The sequence below is a fragment of the Brachypodium distachyon genome, chromosome 2, assembly GCF_000005505.3.
Source record: "Brachypodium distachyon strain Bd21 chromosome 2, Brachypodium_distachyon_v3.0, whole genome shotgun sequence".
Lineage (NCBI taxonomy): Eukaryota > Viridiplantae > Streptophyta > Magnoliopsida > Poales > Poaceae > Brachypodium > Brachypodium distachyon.
This window is the reverse complement of record NC_016132.3, coordinates 13,254,952-13,270,489: the sequence shown is the minus strand read 5'-3', so window position 1 is coordinate 13,270,489 and position 15,538 is coordinate 13,254,952. Positions and strand designations below refer to the sequence as shown.

The 15,538-nt window shown below is 48.0% G+C and overlaps 3 protein-coding genes across 3 annotated transcripts; 2 read left to right on the top strand and 1 right to left on the bottom strand.

Moving 5' to 3' along the window:
- Positions 1-1,108: 1,108 nt before the first annotated feature.
- On the top strand, positions 1,109-3,913 carry LOC100846706. Its single transcript, XM_003567757.3, has 4 exons — positions 1,109-1,222; positions 1,325-1,411; positions 3,318-3,463; positions 3,609-3,913. Exons 2-4 carry the CDS (start codon positions 1,343-1,345, stop codon positions 3,733-3,735), a joined length of 342 nt encoding a protein of 113 aa, XP_003567805.1. The 5' UTR covers positions 1,109-1,222; positions 1,325-1,342; the 3' UTR covers positions 3,736-3,913.
- A 195-nt stretch (positions 3,914-4,108) lies between these two features.
- Positions 4,109-8,948, top strand: LOC100846399 (pentatricopeptide repeat-containing protein At4g01030, mitochondrial). The gene has a single exon (XM_003567756.4). The coding sequence runs from the start codon at positions 4,157-4,159 to the stop codon at positions 6,710-6,712; it is 2,556 nt and encodes an 851-aa protein (XP_003567804.1). The 5' UTR covers positions 4,109-4,156; the 3' UTR covers positions 6,713-8,948.
- Positions 8,949-9,473: 525 nt separating this feature from the next.
- Positions 9,474-14,422, bottom strand: LOC100826842 (probable protein phosphatase 2C 52). Its single transcript, XM_010232667.3, has 9 exons — positions 14,259-14,422; positions 13,435-14,144; positions 12,577-12,704; positions 12,410-12,508; positions 12,146-12,304; positions 11,053-11,139; positions 10,864-10,955; positions 10,659-10,733; positions 9,474-9,947 (listed from the first exon to the last, which is right to left on the bottom strand). The coding sequence occupies exons 2-9, from the start codon at positions 14,124-14,126 to the stop codon at positions 9,768-9,770; spliced, it is 1,512 nt and encodes a 503-aa protein (XP_010230969.1). The 5' UTR covers positions 14,127-14,144; positions 14,259-14,422; the 3' UTR covers positions 9,474-9,767.
- Positions 14,423-15,538: the final 1,116 nt, after the last annotated feature.

The following is a 15,538-nucleotide window of genomic DNA, read 5'->3' as shown; positions in this document are numbered from 1 at the left end:
AATGAACCGGCAGTGCACGTGTAATTTTTTTCCAATTATTTGCTCGAGTTGTTCGGCGGATCTGACTTGTGGGCAGTTTAGACGACTTGACGTTGTTGGCCTCTCGGCTATCTGTCTGCTTGTAGTCATGTCTCTGCGTGGCGGCTGGAATCCGTCTTATATGGCCGGCAAGTATTAAATGTGGCAACTCACCCGCGGATGGGTCGAATATGGGTCGACGTTTACGCCCATGGTTATACCCGATGGCTCACCTGACTAGTCATGGGTAGGGTATGTGTCTAGGTTTATACCCATGGATGCCTAATGGGTCGCCTATTTTAATTAAATAAATATTATTTTTATTATATAATATGTGGACTCTTTGATTTTTTTTAGCATAATGTGGACTCTTTGATGCAATAAGGATTAATGGATGAACCCTGCTGTAAAAAAATAAATAAAAACCAAATGCAAAATTGGCCAGGCAGTCCATGACTCGATGACCTATCAACATGGCATGTTTGGCCATCTCTCTCGTTCAATCAGTTTCTTCTAACAATTCACCGTCTCCTCGTGTAATTTAGCCCTAGGAGAGCCATGGCCTCGCCTGGGAGACAGAGGGAACGGCCGTGGCTTCGATTCCTTCCCGATGGGTGCCCTATCGGGTCTCATTTTCCGACTCCCGTAGTGTTTTGGCGGAGCGATTTTTTTCTCGTCAGAATCGGAGTTGTTGCCCGACTCTGGTAGCGATCCCGTTGGCGATGGATTCTCTCGCGGAGTTCCAGTCCAATTCGGTGCAGGTAACGGGCCAGTCGTTTTAGTAGGCCTAATATATATGCAATTTTGGGAGTCTCACAAATTTTTTGGGAAGTTTGACAGACGACGGTGAAGGGAACGGTCCATATTTTTTACTAGATCTCGTCATATTCGGAGTTGTTGCCCGACTCTGGCAGCGATCCCGCTGGCGATGGATTCTCTCGCGGAGTTCCAGTCCAATTCGGTGCAGGTAACGAGCCGAGGATTTTTTTAGAAGTTTGACAGTCGACGGTAAAAGAACCTATCCGTATTAATTTTAGGGAGCCCACAATTTTTTTGGAAAGTTTGACAGACGACCGCGAAGGAAATGTCTGTATGATTTAGATAGGTACAGATACATATATATATATGCCCTCTCCGCTCTCTCGGCTTTCCTCGTTGTGTTTGGCGGCGGCGGAAGAACCCTAGAGCCAGCGAGTCAGATCCCGTATGGGCGCGATTTCTTCCCTTTTTCTCTCCCACACGGCGCGATCTTCCCTTTCTAGCTCTGCTCCCCCGTGGAAACCTAATTCATTCCATTTGCTTGCAGGGAAGATCCAAAATCCCGATGGCCATGGCGAGGAAATTCGGTGCCCTTCTTCTGTCGAAGCAGCCCCACCGGCTCGTCCACTCCGAGGTAAAGCAGATTCTCCAATTTGCTCGTGTTTGTTACCGATCGACGAGTTCCACCGCACTCACGTCAGGCTGTTGTTGGCTATAATCTTGTGGCATGACTTCCAATCCGAATATGACATTTAGAACAGGAAAGGTACAGCAATCAACTAATTATAACCAGGCTGAGCATGGCCGGATGCACCAATCAACTGAGCATAACCAGGCCTCAAAGAAAAGTACAGCAACTAGAACAGGAAATTATGGCTGTCTCATGAGAAATTATGGAGACAAAAACATCTGAATTTTATTCTTTGCACATTTGATGATGGTGTCAGGCTGTCAGCTATGCATACGCTCACAATCACAGATTCAGAAGCTAGGCAAGCAGAATTACATAAGATTAATTGTATCCTTTGAAATTACTTGGGGATCAATTCAGCCTCACATTCACGGATTCAGAAGTTATTACTTTCTTAATTATGATACATGAGATGAATTTTTTTTCCAGTTCAATCATGATGTAAATACCAATAGGGGCACCTATGAAGGCGGAATCCCCTAAGCATGCACCCGGAGAATTTAATCACATGCTTAGTAATTCAAGTACAAGATGCGTGCAGATCATACCGAAATCATTGGAGGGAATCATGTGAACACCTGCGAGGCGGCTGATTTTCACCATTGAAATAAGTTTTTTTTAGAAAATACAAACGCAAACGCTCACAAACACACGTGAACAATCACCCCCTATGAACGCACACACGCACCCTAACCCTATGAGCACCTCCGAGAGACTGAGTCGGGTCGGCTACGTCACATACCACTGAAAGCAAAGCGCCGGTTAAATCATGGATTAAATCCAGGAAATGTGAGCACTCATGTCAAGTCTTAAACCTGGGTCGATTGGTTCCACCACAAGGAATCACACCACCTGAGTTAGGCTCAGTTCACACCATTGAAATAAATTAAGATGCGCTCAAAGTACTTCATACATCTCGATTGCAGCAGGCAGCAGCCCGGCCAGCGAGCATGTCCGTGTGTGGAAGTGAAGGCCGGCGGAGCCGCGGAGGAACAGGATGAGGCGGCCGTGGGACGGGCTGAGGCGACGCGGGCCGAACGAGCTAGACTAGGAGCTGACGGAGGGACCTCCAGAGTCGCCGGCGCACGTGTTCTTTTTGCTGACCCATCTCCTCGACGGGCCGCCGCCGGCTGTTCTAGGGTTCGGGAGGGCGGCGATTTGGAGGCTCTCTTCGATTTCGCGCATAAGAGAAGATTTGGGCGAGGGGATGGAAGATTATCGCGCGATGGTGGAAGGAGAAGCGCAGGAGGTGAGTAGAGCTGCAAATTTTTGACCCTCACGGTACCATTTGATCCTCCTTAGTTCAACCAAATGAACTAAAAATTTAAAATGACACAACTTTTTGGAAAACTACTTCATTTGTTTGAATTAAGAAGAGTCAGAGGGTATACTGAGGGTCAAAAATTTGCAGCTCTAGAGGTGAGTAAAACGCACTGGATCGAGAGCGCCGGCTATAGCGCTCGCGTCCGACTGCAAGCGGGCGGCTGTTCTTCGTTCTCCTCTTTTCTCACCCCTCCAGCTAGGATTTTGTTGACGTGGAATAGCTTACAGCCGGTTGAGTAGGACCTACTCTCTCCGATCCTAAATTGTTGTCGAAATATTACATGTATCTAGATCATATTTGGGCAAATTTGAGTCAACAATTTAGAATCAGAGGGAGTATTATTCTTGCTCTTAGCAAATTTGCCCATAAAAACAAATTTGCATTTTTGACTTTTTACTGTGCCTGGAACAGTAGGGGTAGTGTGGTTTACTTGATGCATCATAAAAGGCCATGTGTAATCCACATATATTGTAGGCAACTGTCAACACAATTCCCCCTCCGGTCCTAAATTTTTGCCACTTGCAGGCCCGTGAGAACAAGCTCTTCCAAGAGAAGAAGGAGGAGATGTTCCGTCTCCTTGCTGGAAAGGATGGTGAACTGAGCAAAGATGATGCTGGGTTGCTTAGGCACTTGTCGACACAAGTGGAGCCTAAACCCAATGATCTTGTCTGGTATGTTCCCTTTCCCCGTTTTAGTAGATCAATTCCCGTCCCCGTTTTAGTTTAAAAATTGAATAATAATAATAATAATAATAATAATAATAATAATAATAATAATAATAATAATAATAATAATAATAATAATAATGTGTGACAGGTGTACCGCCCGAAAAGCGGAAAAGATCAGGGGTGCATGGTCACTGTTCGTGCATACCTTCCTGTTAACGACTTGTGTGTCTAAGTGGATGGGGAATGCAGCCCCAGGGAACAAGCTAGAGCAGTGAAGACACTACTCCATCGGCTATCTCCTATATATCTATCTATTGAGATGTCTTTATAAGACAGAAGAACTGTGCTTTATAATCTCTAAAACAACATTTATGACCTGTGCTGATGCCATCTATGAAAGAACATTTATGACCTGTGCTAAAAAACTGTCTGCTCGTGTTTAGAGCATCTCTAGCAGATTTTGTAAAAGGCCTCGGACCTTAATACAGTACTGTAGTTTTTTAGGGGTACAGGGACGAACATTTTAGCTCCATTCTTCATGCTTCCTGGCCTTTACCCATCTCCTCCGTACGAGGGGAGCTTCGTGCGTCTTGTGGCCCGGCCCATTGGACGAAGCAGGCCCAAAATACGTTACCTTTCCCTTATCCGAAACAAAACGAACGAAGCGCCCTTCTCCTTCCTTCCTCCACGACTCCAATGGCGCAAGCCATCTCCCTCCCCGCGCCGCCCTCCTTCCTTCACCACCACCGTGCGAGACCCTCGCGCGCCCGCTCTCCGACCTTTCTCGCAGTCGAAACCCCGCTCTCCAACGTCGCCGCGGACTCCCCCTCTTCGTTCCGCGACGCGAGGCTCCTGCTCTCCCTGCTGCGCCAATGCGGCGACATGATATGCCTCGACGAGGAGGACACCGGTAGTAGCCTCCGGGCGGCGCGGAGGCTCGCGCCGCAGCTGCACTCGCTGGCCGTGAGGGCGGGCCACGCGACGAGGGAGCCCCGCGTGGCGTGCGCGCTGTCCGACCTCCTGGCCCGCCTCGGCCGGGGCCCCTCGTCCCGGCGGCTGCTGGAGGAGGCGGACGAATCGGAAGGGGGGAAAGACGCCGTGCTGTGGAACAAGCAGGTGGCGATGCTGGCGGAGGCCGGGGAGTGGGACGAAGCCATCGGGGCCTTCAGGGAGATGCAGGCCCGCGGGGTCGCCGCCGACGGGTACGCGCTCGCGCGGGTGCTCCACGCGTGCGGCCGCGCGGCGGCGCGGCGGGAAGGGAAGGCCGTCCACGCGCACGCCCTCAAGGCGGGGCTCGTCGACGCCCACCCGCTCGTCCCCGGCTTCCTCGCCGGGATGTACGCCGAGGGCGCCGACGTGGCCGCGGCCACCGCGGTGCTGCTCCGGGCGACGCCTCCGCCGAGGTCCGTGGCGTGGGACGCGGTGGTCGCCTGCTGCGTGCGGCTCGGGCTGGTCGACGACGCCATGGAGCTCGCGGGCCGGATGGCCAGGGACGGGCCGGAGCCCACGCTGGCGACCTGGAACGCCGTGCTTTCCGGCTGCGCGCGGCACGGCCGCGACCGGGAGGCGCTCGCCGTACTCCGGAGGATGCTGGAGCAAGGGCTGTGGCCCGACGCCACCACCGTGTCCAGCCTCCTCAAGTCCGTTGCCAACGCGGGGATGGTCCGCCATGGCATGGAGGTCCACTGCTTCTTCCTCAGGCACGGTCTCGTGCCGGACGCGTACACAGGGACGGCGCTCGTGGACATGTACGCCAAGTGCGGCCGCCTCGACTGCGCACGGAGGGTGTTCGACACTTTGGAGCACAGGAACCTCGCCACCTGGAACTCGCTTGTCGCGGGGCACGCCTACGCCGGGCAGTTTGAGGCTGCGCTGGAGCTTGTGGAGAGGATGAAGAGGAACAGGCTTGATCCGAACGTGACCACCTGGAATGGGCTGATCACTGGGTACTCGTTGAACGGGCTGAGCTCGCAGGCGATGCTGCTGCTCCGGCAGATCAAAGCTGCCGGTTTGACGCCAAATGTGGTTTCCTGGACTTCGCTGATCTCCGGGAGCTGCCACAATGGGGAGTACGAGGATTCATTCAACTTCTTCAAGGAGATGCAGAAGGATGGTGTCCAGCCCAGCTTGGTCACCATGTTGGTCTTGCTCAGGGCTTGTGCGGGGCTCGCACTGCTGAAGAAGGGCAAGGAGCTGCATTGTTTCGCGCTGCGAAGGGCATATGACTGTGACATGGTTGTCGGAACTGCGCTAATTGACATGTATTCCAAAGCAGGAAGCCTGACGAGTGCCAAGAGGATATTTGGAAGGATTCAGAATAAGAACCTTGTGTGTTGCAATGCCATGCTGACTGGGCTGGCCGTCCATGGGCAAAGTCATGAGGCAATAACGCTGTTCCACGATTTGTGGAGGTCGGGGTTGAAGCCAGACAGTATAACCTTCACTGCACTGCTCACTGCCTGCAGGTCAATGGGCTTGATCACTGAAGGGTGGGAGTACTTCGACAACATGGAGACCAAGTATGGTGTAGTACCGACAGCCGAGAACTATGCCTGCATGGTTGACCTGCTGGCGAGGTCCGGATATCTGGACGAGGCAATGGCCTTAATCGAGAGGTCACCAGTCGACCCAGGAGCAAGCTTGTGGGGTGCGCTTCTCACAGGTTGCTCCATACATGGGAATCTTGACCTTGCAGAGGTGGCTGCAAGGAATTTGTTCAGACTGGAGCCATACAATTCAGCCAACTACTTGATGATCATGAGCTTGTATGAGCATGAGCAGATGTACGATGAAGCCGATAGCCTGAAGTACGCAATGAAAGCAAGAGGAGTGAACACTAGACCAGGGTGGAGTTGGATACAGATTGAGCAAGGTATCCATGTCTTTGAGGTCGACGGGAGTCCACATCCAGAAACTGCAGAGATATGTGAAGAGCTGATGAGTTTAGTGCGTCAGATCAAAATGACAGGATATGTGCCAGACACCAGCTGCGTAGTGTATAATGTTCCAGAGGAGGAGAAGGAGAAGCTGCTGCTTTGTCATACCGAGAAACTCGCCATCACCTACGGGCTGATCCATTCAGATGCAAGTCGAATGCCTGTCAGGGTGATCAAGAACACCAGGATGTGCAGCGATTGCCATGAGGTGGCGAAGCATATTTCTGCACTGTGTGGCCGGCAAATTATTCTTCGCGATGCTGTTAGGTTTCACCATTTTGTGGATGGGAACTGCTCATGCAATGACTACTGGTGAATATTACTGGCAGATACTGGTGCACTACTACAGTGGTTTGGTTATCTGCAAAGGATATTCGATTGGCCGGATAATTTGACGTAGGGGTGCTCTCCATGAAGACAGGAACCGACAATTTCTGCCTACAAGATTATGAATTATCAGATAATTACAGCTCATCTTAGGGCCTACATTCTTCATTTAATTGACACGAGAACGGGCCATTTCTGCGAACAGACTGGAACATTGACACATCTTTATTGCCATTTGTCACAGGAGGAGCTCTATGCCTAAACTTAACTGGTGAGAGGTACTAGTCAGATCTGTACATGGCAATTGCTGCACATGAGCTGGGTCGCCACTGACTGCTCGACATTTCCATGGCCCAACAGAAACACTGTGATAGAGCTTACTTTCGGCAGACAGATACAACTGACGGCTGAGTTTCTGATGCCCCTTATAAGCCCAGCTTGCCGGATGTTCTGACCCGCTGAGTTCTGTATCATCATGCTGTCGACAGCCGGAAGTGCATTCAGGTTGTATGGCGTATCACGATGTCCCCCCAACGTCACTTGGCGATCCTCAAACCATATCGAGCTCCATTCAAGATGAAGTCAGAGATGGTGATGTTCCAGATGAATGCTCCCCCTTCTGGAGTTTGTCTTGATATGGATTCCGACACCCATGCTGAAGAGATCTCATTTCCAAGTTCCAACTGCAAAGCCAGCAAACGGGCTGGATCCTGTGACCTGTCAGAATGCCGATGCCAGAGCTTGAACTCCCGAAAGCAATCCCATAAGTGCTGTCATTTAGTCCTTTTAGCTAACTATAAGGTTTCGTTAATGAAGCTGGGGAGAAATCCCTTCCATAAAAAAAAATGATGCACAAGTTGCTGACACAAGAGTTTAACATATGTAGAGAATGGTGCCCCCCTGTGAATGTTCAGATAATCAGACGGCCAGAGACGTCCGCCCTATGAGATCTTCTGCGCCGTTGATAATCTGTCGCTATATCGAAGGGCCGGAGGCCGTACTTTTATTAAGAAAGAAAGCGAGTGTTACAGGACAGAATACAGAAGCAGGGAGGTCCTGCGGTGGAGCAGGAAAAAACAAAATCCGACAGAAGCCGGATTACAGTAGCCTGCCTCCCACGAGACGCACCGAACAGCCTGGAATGCGAGAGCTAAATTACATCAACAGAACCAGCAGCTCTCCAAGAGCGTAGGTCCTCGACAATCAGCTCGAATACTCGGGTGGCAGGGCTTGGATCTTGCTGAAAAATTCTTGCATTGCGCTCTTTCCATATTCTCCAGTGGACAAGAACAGCGAAGGTGTCGAAATCTCTGCGAAGATTCTTGGGCGCACGCTTACGGGCTTCCAGCCACCAGTCCTCGGTGCCGCGGAAGATGGAACCAGGGATAGGAAAATTAGAGCCAGACCAAAGCCGAAGCCGATGCCAAACCTGTTGAGTGAAACGGCAATGCACAAAGAGGTGGGTGCAGCTTTCATGTTCTGTTGAACAGAGAGGACAAGAGGGGCAGTGAGGCCATCCTCGACGAGCCAAGTTATCTGCAGTGAGACAATGACCGTGCACGACAAGCCACATAAAAAATTTGCACTTCATGGTCGCTTTGGACTTCCAGATGGGTTTAGCGCAGGCGAAACGGGTGCTGGCCGCGAAGAACAAGTTGGCACAGTGCAACTGCCCAGCCCTGGAATCGCTATAACAGCATACCGGCTGCAGCCCTGGAATTGTCCGTGCTAACAACGCTGCAAACTGGGCAGTTGCACTGTGACAAACCGAGATTTTTTTTTGTGTGGATAACCAAGCATTGGCCAAGTACGCAAAGCCATCGACAATATGTTCACCTCACCTGCAATATAAACCGATGGATGTTCCGAAACGGCGAGCCTCTGAAGACTTGGCCTCGTGAAGGCGAGTGTTGCGCTTCTTGCCGTTGCTCTCGCGTACCTCCCGCACTCTCCGGCCATGCGCCGGCAGCCGGTCGGTCACCAGTCAGCTCGACGCGCCTATTGACTTACTGAGTGAGTGCTACAGCGACAGAGTTCCTTTGTGCTGGCCTCGATCCCTCAACGGCAAAACTGAAAATAGACCAAGGGGAATGCAATGCAAGCAGCAGCAAAGCATGGAATTGGAAGCTATGTAAGAGCATCACCGGCGTATAAGGTCACATTTGCAATAAGGTGGGACCCTTGTACCAGTCTTATAACTACCTAAAAATTTCAAAATGCTTGTGGCTAAACTTGTTCTTAAGATGGGCCCACAACACAAAAAAATTGGCAAGTAATAAGCCTCCATGTGTACATAAACTATTAAAAAGTAAAAAGTAATACTTTTTGTCTTATGGACTACCCACAACCTTATGGATTGCCCTTAAGCTTTTGTGCTTGTGGACAACCTTCACAATGTATAAAGCTATCCTTCAAGATCACCTTTTTGCTTATGGACAAGTTTTCTAGCACATTGCAGGTGCCCTAATGGCACTACACTACTATCAGCATCGGTTCAGATGTACCAGGCGCAGCTATGCCTATGCTCGCGTCCACAATATATACCGCTGCTGCTTTTACCAGTAGACACAGACTTGAGCACTGCACCCAGATCAATGGCGTCACATGGTCCGCTCAAAGCAGCATTTGTCTCCACAAGTAGCAAGAGCAGGAACTTACCCACGATGCCACGGGCTGAGCTGAACCTTTCAGCTTGTTCTCAACCCAGGAGAGTGACCAACTGACCATACCATGGCAGAACACATGAAAGCTTACCTGAACGGGCGAACAACACCAACCAATGTACCAGCTGTTTAAGATGTAACTAGCACCACGGCTTGTATGTATGTACCGGTTTACCACCAGAGGCACCAAAACTATGGATATACAGGCATGCGCAACGGGCATGGAGGGCAGTCTCACTTTTCTAAAGTTTTCAAGTCTTAAAAGCCGCGCCATTGTACTAGGAGTCTAACGATTACCACCAACGAACAAAGCCAGCAATAGTCCGGCTCATAAGTTAAGACGACCTCTGACAACATGTATAACGGACAGAATGGATGGAATCAGGCCTTGTCGCCTGGAGGAGAGGAGGAGCAGTCTCCGCTGCAGCTGGTCTTGTCGTGCTGGAATTTCACGACAATGCATGTGATGTTGTCGCCGCTCCCTCGGGCGAAGGCCGTCTCTGTCAGCTTCCGGGCTGCCGCCTCAGGTTCCTCCTCCATCTTCACCAGCGAAACAGCATCCTGCGAAAACACGATGAGGTTTTCAGTAATGAGATGGAATATGAATCTTCCATGAGACAGTTAAGATAGCGGCAGAAATATCTGTCTACGCCTTGTAACATGCAAGTCCCTAGCTAGGTGGCATAATCAGATGCACTTGCCAGCAAATGAAAAACCTTCAAAAGTTGTGAAGAGATTAAAAAAAAACTAGAGGGATACATCCTTCTGGCACTTAGCTATTCACTCAGTGGGAAATATCAGTTGCTGTGATCTCTACTTGATAGGTAGTGCAATGTAGACACGAAAACAAGGAGCAGAAGTATCGCTAAACAATACACCATGTAGAACCAGTAAAATGATAATTAAGGAAGGTGCTTAGTCCATTAAATGCTCTGGCAGCCTGACAATGAATACATCGCACAGTAAATGCCATGTTATGTTTCTGAATTAAGAAATGATAAGGTGCGTTCCTGAATTAGGAAAATGGAATAGCTGAATAACGAAAAATGCAACCATGATTTTATGTGGACCAGAGCATTTGGATGGTAACTATAGCAGTACGACAAAGTATCACAAGTCCTGACTGCTTGTTGATCACTGTGCCACCATGTATGTGCGACAAATTAAAACTGAGAAGTCCCAAAGAGTTTATTGTAACCTAGTAGGCATTGTTGGCAAAAGGGATATTTGCAACTCTAAACAAGTAATAACTAACATAGATAGCAAACTAACCTCATTCGGAACCACGTCCCACAGCCCATCACTAGCCAAAATCAGAAACTCAGATTCATCATCTATTTCTTGTTCCTGACAAATTAACAAAGGGTGACACAAGATCTTGATCAATGATAAGACAATCACATATAAGCCATGAAACATAAATATTTTGTTGCTTTTTTTTGCCAGAAATAAGAACAAGCATATGAGCCCAAGTTACCTGAATCTCTGGTTCTGCAACAACATATTGCTTCAACAAGCGGTTGCCAAATGCCCGAGACATTGCAAGCACACCACCTACCCTCCAAGTTCCTGCAAAAGCCCATTTGCCACCATCAGCAAGAAGATCATTGCAAGACATGCGATCTTTGACAAATAAACAAACTCATGATGAAAATACACGACTTACCAGCCCACATAACAATCCCACCAGCACTCTCAATTCTTTTCCTCTCATCACTTCTGTTTGGCTTGTGATCATCAGAGAGTGCAATAGCTGTGAATAAGAGAAAAACATTTTACCAACAATTTAGCAAGCGTATACATCTAGATTGTTAAAATTCACACTATGCAGAAGCAGTAAGCATGTAGCTCGGACATCGGAGAAACAAAATAATAGTTCCTACAATACTAATACAAACACAATATGTATCAAGAGCTTTGATTTGTTAAACACAAGGAAGACAAGTCCCCGCTATGGTTGCATCAAATGTATTCAGTTAGTGTTGCCAACAACCAACTTAATCCAGAAAGCCAAGTTCATAAGCAATGAGCAACACTTTTTTCCATGAAAACAAAGAAGAATGATCAGAACAATTGAACTGGAATCAAATACAGCTTCTTTTGCTGCATTTGTCCTGGGTTCATCTGACCTCTAGCATTTCATTTTATGTGAACTGCAAAGTTATAACTTATATCACTGGTGGCAACACAAACATGATTCATGCCATGTAGATATCGGTTAGTATCTTATACCGTATACTACTTAACAACTATATTGAATAAGCAGTGAGACATCTCTTTTATCTTTTTTTCTCAAACACACACCTTGTGCCAAGTATAGCAGACTGGTTAAGCTAACACAAAGCATGGCAATAACCTATTTAAGAAGTAAAAGCTAATGATCCTGAGTAAAAGCTCCAATAATAAAGAGACCCACTAAAATTCTGATGAAAAAGCAAACATCTGATTCTGATATTGGTGAACAGTTGCTTCAAAAACTAAATGGTGGACATTAACTAGATTAATTAAAATAACCATTAGATGATATTTAGAACACATATGAACTCAAATGATAGAAAGAGTCCTGAACCATAAATATTAGGTCAGGTGCTATCTAGTATCTTCACCACAATTAAACTTGAATGGTGGAAATGCCCTGAGCCATAAATCATCTCATTATTACTGTCTAGTTTAGCATGTTAGAAAATGCTGTGTGGATGCGCTAAGCTAGCTGCATCAAATATAAATCGATGAAAAACAGTATTCTCATAAAGAAGTACCTTTGCCCGCCTTGGATATTACAGCCCGAGAGTCACCAACATTTCCCACATAAAGATGATTTCCAACCAAAACTGCTGTCGATGCAGTTGACCCATCATCTCTATGGGTGTTGCTTTCAGAATCCAAAAAATCAGAATCGGTTTTTTTGTATGTTTCACCTGTGAGTAAACACTAATCAGATAATCCATCACAAGAAATATCAAGGGGGTCCTTGGACATCAAATGAACAACATCATACTTTTTGCAACAAAAAAAGGACGTACTTATTGCTAGTTTTGTATCTTTCATGAACTCCGGATGTTTCATGAGGTTCATAAACAAGTGCTCCTTCAAATACTCAGCAGCACGGGAGCCACCATGACCTGCAAGAAAATAAATAGTTTTATATAGAACCAGTGAAAAAGACAAGAAATAGTCTCCAATGACCAACCATCAAATATTCCGAAGAGATTTATATTTTGATCATCAATTTTCGATGATTTTATGTCAAAGAAGTCTTCCATGCTTGCCCTTTTCCCTCTAAAACTTGAATATCCACAACTCAGAATTCCATCATCACTGCAAATCAGTCACAATCCAAAAGACATATCGTTCAAAGTGACATACAAAACCTTAAAATTTCATGTACTATAAAGGTAAAATAAATTGTAGATTCTAATAACAGAAGTGCACAGCCAAAATGGCTATCTAATCAAAATAAGAAAAGGAATCTATATATGCCAATAAGAACTGGATGCAGGTATGCAAAATAGAAGCCCTGGATCTATTATGGTGTGCAAAAAGCTACCAGTCGCTTGAATCTGAGCAGCATCATTCCCTTTTTCTACAAACTATCCATAGAAACAAATACAAATAGTAGTCCTCACATAATAAGATCAGCACCCATTAAATTGCATCGCTAAAAGGAGTATGTTTAATGAACTGCACATTACAAGATTTTAAGAAGACAAAGAATGTCAATCATTTAAGTAACAAACCAAACACATCTTCATAACCACATGAGGTAACCATCAAGTTAACAGACTAAACATAGAAGTCCGTCAGGTTACGATCCTGAATGCAGCATTGACTCAAACAAGTCTACATTTGGCATAACACCCATATAGTCAAGCAAATATGCAATTGTATGCTCAGCTCTATTGCACCAATCATATATTGAAAATATAACAACACAAGCTAAACAATCTAGAGGATTTGAATCAAATAAACTAACGGTACTGCCCGCCAACAGAATGATGATCGTATGTAAAGATATAAAGCATGAAACAGGGAAGCAAGCAAGCAATACCTCTTGCATCCGCCGCTCATGTAGCCGACCTCGTCGACCCTCTCCCTCTCCCTTTGCCGCTCCTTCTCCTTCCTCTCCTTCTCTTGGTCCTGATCCTTGGGCACCTCCACACTCCGCACGGGCACGGCGGCTACAATCCCTTTCTTCCTCGCGGCCTCTTTGGCCAGCAAATACGAGGAAATCTCCTCGTCCTCCTCATCCTCGACCGATGGCCCGTCCAGCTCCGGCTCCCCCACAGCCACAGCTGCTGCTGCGGGTGACTCCACCACCTCATCCACCTCCATCTCTACCGGCGCCAATGGCACCTCCACCTCCACCACACCAGCCTGGACCTCCCTCTCGGGAGACGCCTCCTCCTCTTCAACCTCACCAGCTCCCTCCCCGTCCATCGCCAGCGAGGGCGGGATGATCCCTCCGGGCTCCACCATCGTCTTCCCCCTCGCGCGGAACCTGCGGTACTTCAACGGGTGCCGCACGCCGAGCCGCTTGTCGCTCCCCGGCCGCTCACCCACAACCGTCTCCTCCTCCCCTTCCCTCTCCCTCTCCCCCACCTGCTCCCCTGCCGCCGTTCCCTCAGCAACCACTGTCGCAGTCACCGCCCCCGCCTCAGCCTCCGCAGCCGCCGAAGACGACAACACCGGCCTGGACGACTCGCTCTCCTGCTGGTCCTTCACGGCGCCATCGTAAACCATCAGCAAGCCCGACAAACCCTAGAAAACAAACACCACGCACATACAGCAGCACAGCAGCGTCAGATTCAGAAATCCGAATCCAGTCCAGTGGGGAGCAATGGGCGTGGCGGGGCGGAGGGCGATCTCGCTCACCTCGGGGATTCCGGTCGGGGCGGGCGGCGGGCCGGATCGGATCTAGGCGAGGTCGTCAGCTTGGATGGGGACGAAGGATGAGGAAGGAGCAGCAGTGATCCGAGGAAGAGCGCTGCGTGCTGCTGGGTGTGATGAGAGAGAAGAGAGGAGAGGGGGGGGGGTGATATGAAGAAGAGGAGAAGCAGCGTTGCGCTACGCCCCACGCTGACGTGTAATTTGTTTTTTTCCCGTCATCCGTTTAATTTCGTTTTTATTTTTCGTTTTTATTGTTTTTGATTGTTTATTTAATATGGCCACCTGGTGGGTTTTGGCCTTCTGGGGGGTGAGTAAGCTCCACACGGCAGCGGGAGGTTAGAGTGATGACGTGTGGGGCAGGTCGTCGGTGGGTCGCGTGATGTCAGTGGGGTTAGTTGGTGGACGAACGGTGCGGACTGCGGTGCGGTGCGCGGCGCGCGGCGCCCGGAGGCTGCAGTGTGGGCTGGGGTTTGTTTGTTCTTAACTTGGGTTAATTACTTGCTCGTGTTAAGTGGGCTTGGAACATAGACGAGGTTGCATCTGGCTTTGCCTTTGAAGCTGCTTGTCGCCCAGCCCACTGCCTCCACGACCTGGATAATTTTGTTGTTTTTATATATATTTGACATGAGATGAGATTGGATATTCCTCTAAAAAAAAAGAGATGAGATTGGATATTTCCGTTTTCACAGCATCAATCTTATATCTTTGCTAGAAGCAACCCATTAGTTGATTTATCTAAACATGCAAGCATGTCACAACGTCACATAATTAATTTGTTCGTACTTTATTTAGTGAAAAACTCATACTTTTGCACATGCATGCATGTTACTTCCATCGAACTATCCCCCTTAGGTGAAGAATGTACAATTTTTATTATATGTTTTCAATTTTAAGTACTCTATGTTAATTAAAAATTTCTGCAACAAGGTGTGGGACATCATCTAGTTCTTAAAAAGAAAATGACAAGACTGGGGCCTAATCTTTTTTTAAGAGAATAGTATGACAACAATGAGGTGTGCAAAGGAGAAGAAGGAGAGAGGCGTGTTGAGAATGTTTTTTTTGTCTCGCTGACGAAATGAACTTTGTCGTTGGACTGGCAATCTACTACGCCGTGACAGATGTCATCGTTGCTCCTTTTGTACGGATGTTGTACGTATCTTGATCTTGCATTAATGTGTACCCGTCAATGTTGTCTTGACTTCCCTGGCGTTCCAAGAGCGTCCACGCTTGCCCTAGATGCCATAGGGAAGAAGGTGGGGTGCTCG

Excerpts from the sequence above, each read along its gene's own strand:
- LOC100846706 (XM_003567757.3), top strand. The coding sequence starts at position 1,343 with ATGGCCATGGCGAGGAAATTCGGTGCCCTTCTTCTGTCGAAGCAGCCC. Across the intron at positions 1,412-3,317 it reads ACCGGCTCGTCCACTCCGAG|GCCCGTGAGAACAAGCTCTT; the intron begins GTAAAGCAGATT and ends TGCCACTTGCAG. Across the intron at positions 3,464-3,608 it reads AAACCCAATGATCTTGTCTG|GTGTACCGCCCGAAAAGCGG; the intron begins GTATGTTCCCTT and ends AATGTGTGACAG.
- LOC100846399 (XM_003567756.4), top strand. The coding sequence starts at position 4,157 with ATGGCGCAAGCCATCTCCCTCCCCGCGCCGCCCTCCTTCCTTCACCAC.
- LOC100826842 (XM_010232667.3), bottom strand. The coding sequence starts at position 14,126 with ATGGTTTACGATGGCGCCGTGAAGGACCAGCAGGAGAGCGAGTCGTCC. Across the intron at positions 12,705-13,434 it reads ATGAGCGGCGGATGCAAGAG|TGATGATGGAATTCTGAGTT; the intron begins GTATTGCTTGCT and ends ACTGATTTGCAG. Across the intron at positions 9,948-10,658 it reads GGGACGTGGTTCCGAATGAG|GATGCTGTTTCGCTGGTGAA; the intron begins GTTAGTTTGCTA and ends GTGTTTTCGCAG.